Genomic DNA, 12,959 nt, shown 5'->3' with positions numbered 1-12,959 from the left:
CCATATCTTGATAGCTTAAACGAATATCTTCTTAGTGTGTGGAGTGGGGCGGGATCGCCCACAGTCGGAAATAGGAGTAGCGAAGGGTGCTCTTTAAACAGCTGAAATCAGCGTGCACCTGTAAAGCAGGAAGCGTTTTTTATATATATATATATATATATATATATATATATATATATAAAAATATATATTTTATATGGTCAGACTTTAATTTAGGCAACAGCATAAGCCCTTTGTCTGATACGTTTTAGCATTTATATCGACAGCCTTGACCACAGATTAACGAGGCTCGTGGGTATATTAACTGTGTTACCGGTGTGGTAATATATAGCATGCCTCACAACGTAACTGAACAAGCTTTTCAATAAACAATGTCTGAAGCATGTTCGCCAAATAGCACTAGTTTGTAAAAAATGAAATACTTTGCTTAGCTTCGTGAAGACGTCCAAAGATGAATGCAAGTTGAAATTGCCAGTTGTTCGTGGATGCTTTGATTTGTTGAATATATGGCTTCTTCCAGCGAGGAGCAGATCTCGTGTGTGATTCGGTCGTATAAGTACACACTGACGATGAATCGCGTGCGAAGAGTCTATATCAAACTCACCTGTATCAATTCAGTCTGTTGCTTGACAAACAAACACGGCGAATTCGCTTAAGTTCGCGACTGAAATCTGGTGAGATACTCTGTGGGAATCTTGCCAAACCTGATTTGACGCTTCGTATGGAGATAGATTCGCCGTCTGATAGTTCCTGAGCGAGCAAAGGCTCTCGTGAGCAGTTTGAGCCTTGCGAGTCGTTGAGCATACTTACCGAGCAGTAGTGGCACGTATATATATGTCCCGTGTCTAATAGGAGAGATGTGGTGATTGGAGCGATTTGACAGCTGACCGCATCAGCTGTTCACAGCCTTGCCTCTGTGGCCTGACTGAACTGACGCTGCGCTCGATATATCTGATGAAATGATAGTGAAGCAAGAGTTTGTGTAATGATGGTGAACTTTCTTTGAATGTGCAATACTTTCGGCTCAAGTTTAGTAAACTGTTAACTTTTTGCAATACAATCTAATGTGTTTGTGACAATACATTAAAATAATATGAGGACAAAATACCAGTTTGAAATAGTAAACAGCTTCATGAGCTGTAGATTTTAAATAACTGACAGCTGATGAAACTGGAAGCCTCACAAATTAATTATATAATGAAAAGCTGAATCTTTTTTTAACTGGTTCTTAGAAACAAACTGTTTATGTTGTGAAAAGGAGTAGTTGTACATTCCATGGGTAATTTTTTAGAAGTCTACTTGTTTATTTGAATACTAAACTTTGACTTAGGAGAGAACCATTGATCCATTTTTTTTATTTAACAAAAAAAATTTTAACAGATAAAATAAAAATGTCATGTATAGTCTAAAAAATATTTTGCAGAGAACAGAAGCTACACTCTGTATGCTTGCAACAAGACACAAGCGATTAGATTTTCTTTAAAATCCGTTTATGTTCAATTTATAGAGTAATGACCTCTGTCATTGAAATTGTAAAGCGTAAGCTGTTTATCCTAATGTTATTATGTCCTTTTTTATATAACTGTTAAAATAATGTATTTTCTGTAGTCTAAAAATGCTTAAAAATGCAACATGGTTACTTTTTTTTGTGAACTATGTTTTTATTTATTTTAAATGTGTGTTTTATATTTTTTTTTTGTCTTGTTTTTCATGAATTCAAAAGACTGTCATATGTGTCATATGTGGGTTTCATCTGCTGTCTGTTCAATTAAATTAAAGTCTTCTCAGTTTTATTTTAAATGCAATTTTTGCCACTGGAAAACATACTTTAATGTGCAAAGCAGGTTTAACTTCATAGAAAACAAATCCTCAAGCTGTCATGAGTCAAAGGATCAATAGATATGAAATTTAACTTGGCTTATAAGTAAGTGAGTAAAGTGAAAATATTTAGGTCTGATATCATTGTTGTGAATGAACACTGAAGCTGCTCACTGTAATGTTGTATTTCATTATAAACATATTCATAAAATGTGCTGAATAAGCAACCCGGTATCACGACAAGACGTGAAATAATCACGTTGGTCCACTTTGGAAATCGTGTAGATGTCACAGTTTAACAACCTCAGACGTGAATCTTACACGTTTGCGTTAACACGTTCCCGTGGAGAAATACCCGGATGTTCACTTATTTTACTCGCCATTGCTGTAAGCTCGGCCATAACGATCTATTTTAGTTTTCATTAAATTGAGAAAAATGGCATTCTGTTGTATTGAAGATCACTGAGAAATTTTCTATTTAATAATTTAATATGTGTAAACAATATTTTCAAGGTGAAAAGCATTCATTTGCCTTGTTCCATGCCGAAAAAACGGAGAGGGGGTTCAGCGAAAAATCGGCAGCTGTCAGCAGGAAGTGGCTGTCACTGGCAGCAGGAAGTGGCTGCCAATAAAACCGGATGGCAGCTGTCGCTAATACCCGGAAATTGGAGGAGGCTGTCGGCGGCAACAAGACAAATAAATAATTATATGCACTTATGATTATGTTTAATACTTTTTTAAATAAGTATAAAGGTCAGTATTGTATATTATTTTATTTAAAATATTGATCAAATATAAACAAAGAAATAAGATCATTTTGCTAAACGTTAAAGGGACAATAAGTAACTTTTTAGGTATTTTATTATCTAAAATCAATATTTTTATTCATAAATATGCCCTCAATGGTGTACAAATACCTATGCCAATGTTTAAACTAATCCTCGTAAATGAAGAATTTATTATCTTTATATACATGGGGCGGGTAGGTCGACGGAGGCTTCCATGTAGTTCCGCCATCTTGCAAAACTATAATAGCAGAGAGGGACAAAAAGTACTAAGCCAACGCGTTTCCACAGCGCGTTTTCGGTCAGAGCCAGAAACGCAGGTGCAGAGCAGTGAGAGGCGCTTGAAACTGCACCAGCAAGTTTAAAAGTCTGGATTGCATTCTTATTATGGACCATACATATGCCGCGCCACAGGAGAAGAAAACATCGTCGCCAAAACAGTCAAAAATAGAACGTAAAAGGAAACGTGACCGTAGATTACAGAAAACAAGAGTTAATGTCGGGGAAGCTTTTTCTATGTGGAAAGAGCTAATGCTGGATAAAGATTTCAAAAGAGACGCTGAAGTGGCCAGTTTTCTTCTCGACAGGTAAGTCAGTGTTACAATCTATATTACAATATTTTTTTATATCTAACAATGCACATTATTCAGAAAATATAACGAATAAAGAAGACATTACTAATTACAATATTTCATGTTTTCCAGTCAGTAATTCATACTGTAACATTCGTTTGTTTATGGTCATGTTGCAGTTTGTTTGAAATAACACACCTGTTCACCTGAAGGAAAACTCGACGAAGTGCTATTAGAAGACATCCCGTCAAAGCTTTTTGGTACATATCGCCTACCGTAGATGCAACGCGCATTTGAAAAAGCAAGGCGCTGGAGAGCAAAATTAGTTTGAATGCAAAATACAATTTCACCACTAGATGGGAGTAATTCCTACTGAGTGTCCCTTTAACTTCCAGCTGAATGTTTATGCATGCATGTATCATTGTTTGTGTGAAATAAAACAATTTATATACGAGAGTGGCACTTACTGGGAGTATGTTGTATATTTATTATAGGCTATATACACAAATGACTGAAAAGAGAGAAGTCTCAGAGACCTTTATTTAAAATCATAATTTGCGGTTATATTTGTAGTATTTCAAGAAACTATATATATATATATATATATATATATATATATATATATATATATATATATATATATATATATAGTATAAAGTAGCTGTTAAATTTGTAACTGGGTTAGTAAGTTGTCAAAGTCAGTGCTTTACAATGTAAACCGTATAAAATATATCCAGTAAGCAAGCAGACTAAAATATCAATCAGAATCACTAACAACAATCCGGAGGTATTGTCAAGACTCTTAGATCAGAACTGATGAGGTATACGGAGTTACTCCTCCAGCATCAGGTCATACTTCCTGATTCTAGGAAGAACTCTAGCTGCTGCATTTTATTATAAGAAAATGGTGACTTTAATACCTAAATTGCTTTATTAACAGTAGACATGCATGCACAGCCATATTAATGATTATTCCCATTGCATCTTGTCATCATGTACGGAGCAGTGATTACATTTTCATGCATAATTTGCACACCTGGTAAGCAGTTGTTGTAAACCTCGTCGCAGTGTCTGCAGGGTGTACATTTTGTTGAATTCCTGACATGGCTTAGACTTGTTCTCCATTTTGTTCCACCTGTATATTGAGATGAGGAGCATGAAAACAGCATTATTACAAAGATAAACATTCAGACATGGCAACTGAGAAATGTAATGTTATGGCACCTTTTTAAACCTCTAATCAAATATGTAAAAGAAGATACTCAGTCAAGCCAGCTGGATTGTGCCCTCTTTCGAAAGGAGTCTGTATACAGTTCAGCAGACTTCTGAATTTGGAACAAACCAAAGACGGACTTAGTAATGTAGCATCACCCCTCCTCCAGGATCACGTAAAGAAGAATTTCCAACAGGACAGCATCTGGCAACTATTGGGTATTACAAAAAAAAAAAAAAAAAGGTGTCAGTGCCATGGTTTTGTCTCAAGATGCACATCAGTAATGTTTTTTTTTCTTCTAAATGCATGTTTACAAAAGCTACTTCAATGTTCTAAATTTAACTACAGCCTAATCCTGGCTTAATCCAAGCCATGTCTGTGAAACTAGACCTAAAAGTTATAAGGAATTATGAACCGGTCCATTATATTTTGTATAGATAATAAAAAATAAAAAGATAAAAAAATTGTTTTGCATTCACATGCTTACAACTTCAACTGGTACACAGAACAGTTCTGCACATGCATAGTATTAGAGAAAACACACCTCAATAGTGCAAAAAAATAAATAAAAAAAAACCTCCTTTTAAGAACTCTTAAGTTAATGTATATCACACAATCTCCTGAAAGACTTAACATGCAAAAATATATGGTTAGTGTTGCAAATTTATCTTCTATCATTCCAGTCAAACAACATTATTTTATATTATTCAATAGACTGTTAACACGCTAACAAACGTTAATATTTAATGGTACGTCAAACGTAATTTGAAGTTAATGGTAGGCCCCTAACAAGGTACACAAACAACGTTGCTACCACTAATTAGATTTCATTGAACAATTAAACCAAAGTAGGCACCAAGTCTACCAAGTCGTTCACCAAGATAACAATTAAAATCAAACTTACAACGCAAAAAAACATAAAATAACTCCGATGACCAATTTCTGAACTTACCGTTTGATCAATCGCAACCATTACTGAAGCGTTTGGGTGCAGTTATATCTGATTGGTTGCGCCCACTTTGGTCGATACTGATTGGCTCCCACCGAATGGCAGGTCCCGCCTACCATCCGGCTGCCAGGTACTGCCTTCCGGCTGTCAATGGCAGCCACTTCCTGCTGCCAGCTGCCGATTTTTTATCTGAACCCCTGCTGAAAAAAAACGTCTCAATGTCACATTTTTATTGAAGTAACGAGTAAAACGTCTATTTTTCTTGCTTCCCCCAGCTCCTCGTTTAGGTGAAAGCTAAACAATGTGTTATATCGACGTTAAACCATGTTAACCATAACCAGCAAAATATATTTTTTGCTGTGTATGGTAGAATACATTAATAGTGGATACCCTCATAGACATCATATAAGTAGACGCCCTATTGGCCGCTGGGCGACGAGATTTGCGGCCGCCATCTTGAACCGGTCGTAGTCCTAGTTTCGTTGCGTAGCAGCAGTTAAGATGCCAGAGCACTGTGCAGCATTTTCCTGTTCTTATCGGCGGAGCATCGCAAGTACGGCTCGGGATTATTTTTCACAAGTAAGATTTAACATTACTATTGTAATATTGGTTGTAGTTTGTCCTTAAATCCAGAGAATTGAGAAGGAGCAAGGATCTTTGATAGTAACGTTACTGTACTGAAAGCGTAGCTAGCTAACATTAGTTAGACTATGTATCTCAACTCAAGTGTTTCTCACATAACTTACTATTACTATTCAGATCAGAAAGAAGTTCGAAAAAACACTTGTTAGATGCACGAAACTTACTTTTAGCGTTAGGTAACGTTAAGTGCTAATACCAACACAATCCAATCTGAGTACATACATTGTTCGACAGAACATAATAACTGTTATTTGTGTTTGCGCACGTGATATCAGCAAGTAATGTATATTAAGGTTGCTTTGTTCATATTTTCTCTGTTCTGTATAGTGTATTTGAGTACTGTGTAAAGCGCTAATAAATATGCATTATTTGTATTCTTATTATAAGGTGCTGAGAGCTGCAGAGAGGGTGATCCGCCAAGCTTCAGCAATACAAGCTCCTCAGGTGTCAACAGTCACAGAAGAGAGAGAGAGTGAGTGTGTGTGTGTGTGATGGAGAGGGAGGGAGAAGAGTGTGTGTGTGTGTGTGTGTGTGTGTGTGTGTGTGTGTGTGTGTGTGAGAGAGAGAGAGAGAGAGAGAGAGAGAGAGAGAACCAGAGTGTATATGTCACAAATTATAATAAATTGTTTCTTCAACTTATTAAATATCTTATTTTACTGCAACTATCTGTTTCTGCTTCTTTATTATATATTTATAGTGTGTGATTTATAAATATTCTACCTCACATATTTATATTTTGGGCGTCTGGTCATTTATATCTTCTATCAGAATAGAATATGTCAACTGTAAAGCCTATTATGAATATTAAAATACGCCGAATCGTGTGTCCTATATCATAACCGCATGAATGACCTTTGCAGCAAAAAAATCCGCGTCAAAATCAGTTAGGAATTCAGTGAGATATGATTAATTTAATGCGCTGACAGCTCATTGCACCTGGCAAACAAGTTATACTGAGTGGAGCTGGCGACCGGTCCAAGATGGCGGCTCCACGGCTCGTTCGTGCCAATAGAGTTCGGGATCGTTACGTCACGTCGCAATGCATTGTGGGAATCGCGGTACGGAAGTAGATGTACTGTATAGTAGCGTATAGTAGGTCATTGTTTTTTGGTCATTAATTTTAAAATGGTTCAGTATTGCTGCATTGTAAACTGCCTTAATCGGTCTCATGATCGACAGGGCAAGCGTCTCGCGAATCATATTAGTTTTTACCATTTTCCTACTTGGAAAAAAACACAAGGAGACTTGGTGTCTGAAATCACCAAGGAGCGTCGGATGGCTTGGGTCGCCGCTGTACGGAGGAAAACCATCACCTTCGATAATATTTCCACATCCATGCTTGTTTGCTCACGGCACTTTCACAAAGGTAAGGTATTATTATCAAAGCTGTGGTCTTTTTGCTTTGTAGTCAACTCCGTTAGCATCGCGATTAGCCGTTAGGCTAACTGATAACTGATATTTTTATGACATGGTCAATAGATTTTCAGCTGCCAGAGTTAACTAGCTAGCTACATTTACATTGAATGTATTCATTTAGCAGTTAACTAAAGTTATGCCGTTCAGATTAAAACAGTATGTACGTTGCTGTGTTTTGGGAGCAAGCTGTTAAATATAAAAATACTGATGTAGCTGTTAGCCAAATCAGCATATCAATTCTCGATTAGCAGTGTCATTTAGTTTATTCATCTAGATTTTGGTGGATAGACTAGGTTAGTGTAATACTGACAGGCTATGGCATAATATGTATCTTACATTTCTAGAAAGCATCAGCCAATAGACACACAAATGCATTTGTAATAAAATAGCTATAGTCTCATCTGCACTAGATCTTAAATCGTATTCTGTTGCTGAAGCTGTATCTCTGTAACTTAAATGTTAAAATGCTTTATTATTATTAATAGCTTACATATTATTCTATTGCTGGAGCTCTGTAGTTTTATTGTTAATAGCTTAAAGTTATTCCATTTGTTGTAAGTCTCTTTGGATTTAAACATCTCTGCCAAATGAATACGTGTAAATGTAAATCACACAATTGCTGCCAACTACACAACAGAAAAACATTTTTTTTTAAATGTTGTTTTCAGGCAAGCCAGCATATGAAATGTTGCAGTGCGACCCTGATTGGGCACCGTCTCTACACCTTGGTCACAAAGGGATCAGTGGAAATCCTGACAGATATCAGCGGAGGATTCAACGGCAGCAAGCTGCAGTTGTGTCACCTTTTACCACACCTTCTGCCGCCACATCTGATGATGCTTGCTGTGTCACACCTGTTGACACATCCAATGACCCACCTGTTGACACACCGATGGCCGATGACACACCCGCTGACTCTGGGGAACAACAAGAGTGCATCTTTTGTGAGCAGAGGCAAGCTGAGATCAACCGTTTGCTAGAGGAAAACAGACAACTGAAAGAAGAGATCTCCAAGAAGAATTTTGATGAGCGCTTCCTTGAAGGCAATGACATAAAGGTGAAATACTACACTGGTCTGCCTTGCTTCGCTGTTTTGATGGGTGTGCTGGCGCAGCTCCTTCCATGCCTACAGACAGGTCGAAAACTTTCACCTTTTCAGATGGTCCTTTTAACTTTGATGCGGCTGAGGCTGAACCTGCCAATTCAACATGTAGCACATCTATTTGGCTTAGACAGGAAGACAGTCTCAGTTACTTTCAGAGACACCATAGCAGTAATGTTTTCACATTTAAGGCCACTGGTGCACTGGCCAGAGAGGCATTGTCTGCGAGGTACCATGCCACATCAGTTTGTGGAGGCTTTTGGGGATCGTGTAGCAGTTATTGTGGACTGTTTCGAGATTGGCATTGAGAGGGCATCCAATCTTAAAGCTAGGGCACAAACATTTTCCCACTACAAGCACAAACACACACTGAAATACCTTATCGGCATTACACCACAGGGAGCAATATCTTTCATTTCAAAAGGGTGGGGTGGTCGCGTGAGTGACAAACAGGTAACAGAGGACAGTGGTATTCTTAATCATCTGCTTCCTGGAGACTTGGTGCTGGCGGATCGTGGGTTTGACATCAGGGACAGCGTTGGACTTATGTGTGCTGAAGTAAAAACACCCGCCTTCACACGAGGCCAATGTCAGTTGGATGCAAAGGACGTGGAAGACACCAGGAAGATAGCGCACCTCAGGGTTCATGTGGAGAGGGTAATTGGTTGTGTTCGTGGAAAGTACTGCATATTGAACGACACAATTCCACTAAGCATGGTGGTTCCCTGTGAAGGCGAAAACACGGTCTTACTAGACAAAATTGTGTGCGTGTGCTGTGCTCTGACGAATATGTGCCCCAGTGTTGTTATGAAACCATAATGTATACGGAAAGCTGTACTATTATTTTTGTCATTGTTACTGTTATATTTCTGTATGAAGACTGCTGTTCATATTGTTTAGAAGTTTGGTGAATATATTATTGCAGTTGTTTAGATAATTCACAGTAACAATATATTGTGCAACATGAAATTGATGTACATAGTTATGATGAGACATGTATGGTGTCTCTCTCTCTCTCACTCACACACACACACACACACACTCACACACACTACATTTTCTCTAGTTTTTGGCCAGTAAGGGAGTCAGTTTAGTGTCTGTATTTTGTATTTTTAATACAATTAATTTGCCTTTTGATATATTTGTGCTGACTGTATTTAACAATTTGAACAACTTGTTTCAAAATAATAAAAAAAGAAACAAGAAGTCAGGTGTGACGAATTTATTTGTGTCATTCTCCTGGACCCTAGACCTGGGACATAACGCACAATAAGAACATGTGTACAGAACATGGATTAGTAAACAATAAGAACAAGTGCAGAAGTGCAGAACAATAAATAATAATAAATCAAAATAATAAAATTTCATTTAAAAGTATGTACAGTATGAACAATAAAAGTTTTTTTTTTCATAAGGATACGTAGACAATATGTTTATAAAAAAAAGTTTTTGTTTGTCAGCCGCAACACCTACCAACACACAATAATGCCTAAATATGTCAGCCTGTCTCTGTGCAGGCAGCACAGAGCCATGGTTCACTGGCTGAAGGTGGCTCACTAAGCCCCACACACCGGAGATGGAACCACTGAACTACACAGTTCTCATTGTCACATGCTACCATGTCATCCAATCCTTCAGGACCTCTACAGAGGCACCATAGTTTGTTTTTCTTCTGTAGAGCCCGTTTCCTTGGCCTGGATGTCATAGGGGGATCTGTGCAAGATGTCTCTGACACTCCTGTTAAAGGCTTGGCATGTGGTGTTGTGGAGGCTGCCCTAGTGTAATGGTGAGCCACAAGCTCCGGCAGACACACTTTACGAAAGAACTCCTGTGCTTTAGCTAAACACATGCTCCAAAAGTCCACATCAGGTAAAATTCTAACTACAACACAGTCCATCATAGTCCACACAATAAAGTCACAGAACTTTGACTCAGTCACAAAGATTTGTGTTTGCACTTGGCTGTAGTATTGATGTGTCTTTTTCAAGCTAATTTTACCATCAGTTACCTGGAGGTAGAAATTAGTGTCATCCGCACATGCTTGTAGGATGTGGGTGTTGCAGTGCTTAAACGTGCACTTGACTTCCAGACAGCCTTTTCCACAACAAGTGCAGTGGATGAGCCCATCAGGTGAGGCCCCAACTTCTGGAAAGGCTGGATTTAATATGAACCCACATTGCTCCACCTTCAGGTTTTCATGCTGTGGTGACATTATAGTGACATAGGCCTGCCTTGCCTCTTCCTCATGTTCTATCCCCCATCTGATGGCAGCTGTGGTGACTGATTTATTTGGGTAGCAGACGTTCCTCACAGTGGAGATGGCAGGATTGGAAACACTGGTGGACACAATGGCATGGATGTTGGATGCGGTTATCCTACCTGCTCTCAGGGCGTACCAGGCTGGTGATAAGTATTGCCGTTTTGTTTCGGCTTCCACCAGAGCTGCCTGTGCCTCATTTACTGCAGTCATGTCTGCGAGGCCCTCACAGTGCTGTTGGAGGAGAGACAACTCACATCCATACTTGCCTGTATCATGAAGCCGCAGCAAGGACTTTGGCAGTATGCGAGGGGAGACAGGGTCTGTATAATGTTGATAATAGTCCTCCATCCCCGTCAGACAAACAGCCTTGCTGTGTGTGTGCAAAATGCTTAAAAGAGGTGACAGGTCAGAAAGTGTGGGGTTGTGTTCACATGAACTCATGTTACCAGCACGGGTACGAATGCCTGACCTGCCTTTTTCTCCACTGATGCGCCGGTCTAGTTCTTTCCGTTGGGCAGCACCAGAGGAGAAATCAATTTTGTGGGCCACCTCCGCTCGAACCTTGTCCACATTAGAGGGCATCATCCAGTACGCTGGATCATCTGTAACCGTCTTGGTCCCCTGTATCCTCACTGCTGCCTCGATTTTGAACAGCAAAGCCCCAACATGGGTGCAAGACTCAGCAATGCCAGCCATGCATGTGCAGTGCCCATTATCGACCTTGCCACAGGAGCTGAGGATAACCCATGGCTGAAGTGGAGGTTCATTCAGCCGCTGGGAGTGCATAACCTAAAAAAAGGATTGACATAATACAAAAAAAAGGTTTTTTTTCTGCACAAATAAATACCGACATTTGCAATAATATTTTATTACGTTGATATTCCACTAGGTTAGTTATTAAAATATCCCTTTAAATTGGTTCACCAGCCACCAATCAGGCGAGGCCGACGTCACAACTGGAACGAACTTCAAAATAGGAAGTTAAGCGTCTTGTTTTGGTGAACGGTGTGTTGTGTCTGAGGTGAATGTTCGTCAATATTATACCGGATTACAGAACTACCGGACGAAAACAGTGGATTATTGCACGTATGATAGGTGAGTAATTACTACTTAAGTGTAACAAACCCGCATAGACAAGCTTCATAGCTCGCAGAATCTGACAAGTGTGTGTGTCACCACTGATGCTTAGTTAACGTTAACATTACCTTAGTGCGAACGATTGTTTTCTCCACGTTTAATTTGCAGATCTGCAGATCTTGCACCCATCCATTTGTGAACTGCAGGTGAGCCTCCAGTGACTTGAAATTTTTAAATTGATCGGAGGTGTAAGCGCTCACTCCACAGACCAGGTAGGAGAAAATATCAGGGAAACTGAGGTTTGGTAAACTTTCATAATTCTTACACCAAACATTGTGTTCATAGGGATCGATTCCGCCTATAACCTCAATTTTTTTTAAGTAGCGTTGTTTGGCTTCATTATTAAGTTTGTCCACATATGGTATAGCCAACTTTTTTTTGTCACGTTCCATAACTTTTTCTGGAGACCGGTAGGCTACGCTATTATCTTATTTCAAACCGGCTTTGCGTTGCCTCTAAAATGGCCGCCGTTACCCACAATGCACCATTCCATGACGTCTACGCCCGAGCTCTATAGGCAGTAGCGTTCGATGGGGCGCCTATATGATGTCTATGGATACCTTTGCCAAACGTGAGAACTACACGCCAGAAAAAAAATACCCGAACGCATCACGTGACGTCACCGTAATTTGCTAAAGTTTTTCTTTAAAACAAAACACTGAATAACGTCACTGGAGTAATACTCTCAAATGTGAAATTTGCATGTTTTTTTTCAGCTGTGGAAATTCGGGGAAAATATCCGTTAATGCCCGTTAATGATCCGCTTGCAACTAACGTTAGACATTCTCCTTACAAGTAGGTGGCGGTAATGCGCGAAATCGATGCGAGATTGCGTATCGCCAAATAAAGGCAGAACAAGAGGACTTCCTCCTCTTCGGACTTCATTAAGCAGGTAAGAGAGGGTAATATAAGAGGCGTTGACAACAATATATACTACAATGTAATTATATAAGGGCTATTGTCATTTGCGATATTAATATATTAAATAACTTATTTAATATTTTTATGTTGTTCTTTGGTCACTCAGTAAATGTCTTAATTTTCCAAAATACTTTTAACGTCAGC

At 38.9% G+C, this 12,959-nt stretch overlaps 2 protein-coding genes across 2 annotated transcripts in view; both read left to right on the top strand.

The window, feature by feature from the left end:
• LOC113113544 (uncharacterized) overlaps positions 1–12,959 on the top strand; it is a 32,465-nt gene that overhangs the window by 13,953 nt on the left and 5,553 nt on the right. Inside the window, exon 3 of the mRNA XM_026279803.1 lies at positions 12,611–12,786. The gene's annotated coding sequence lies outside the window, so the exon portion shown is untranslated. The remainder of the gene's footprint in view (positions 1–12,610; positions 12,787–12,959) is intronic.
• Positions 7,025–9,608, top strand: LOC113113541 (uncharacterized). Its single transcript, XM_026279796.1, has 2 exons — positions 7,025–7,345; positions 8,064–9,608. Exons 1-2 carry the CDS (start codon positions 7,105–7,107, stop codon positions 9,314–9,316), a joined length of 1,494 nt encoding a protein of 497 aa, XP_026135581.1. The 5' UTR covers positions 7,025–7,104; the 3' UTR covers positions 9,317–9,608.

Source organism: Carassius auratus, chromosome 2 (genome assembly GCF_003368295.1).
Source record: "Carassius auratus strain Wakin chromosome 2, ASM336829v1, whole genome shotgun sequence".
NCBI classification, from domain to species: Eukaryota; Metazoa; Chordata; class Actinopteri; order Cypriniformes; family Cyprinidae; genus Carassius; species Carassius auratus.
Note: the sequence above shows the minus strand (reverse complement) of the source record. Positions and strands in the feature narration are given on the sequence as shown.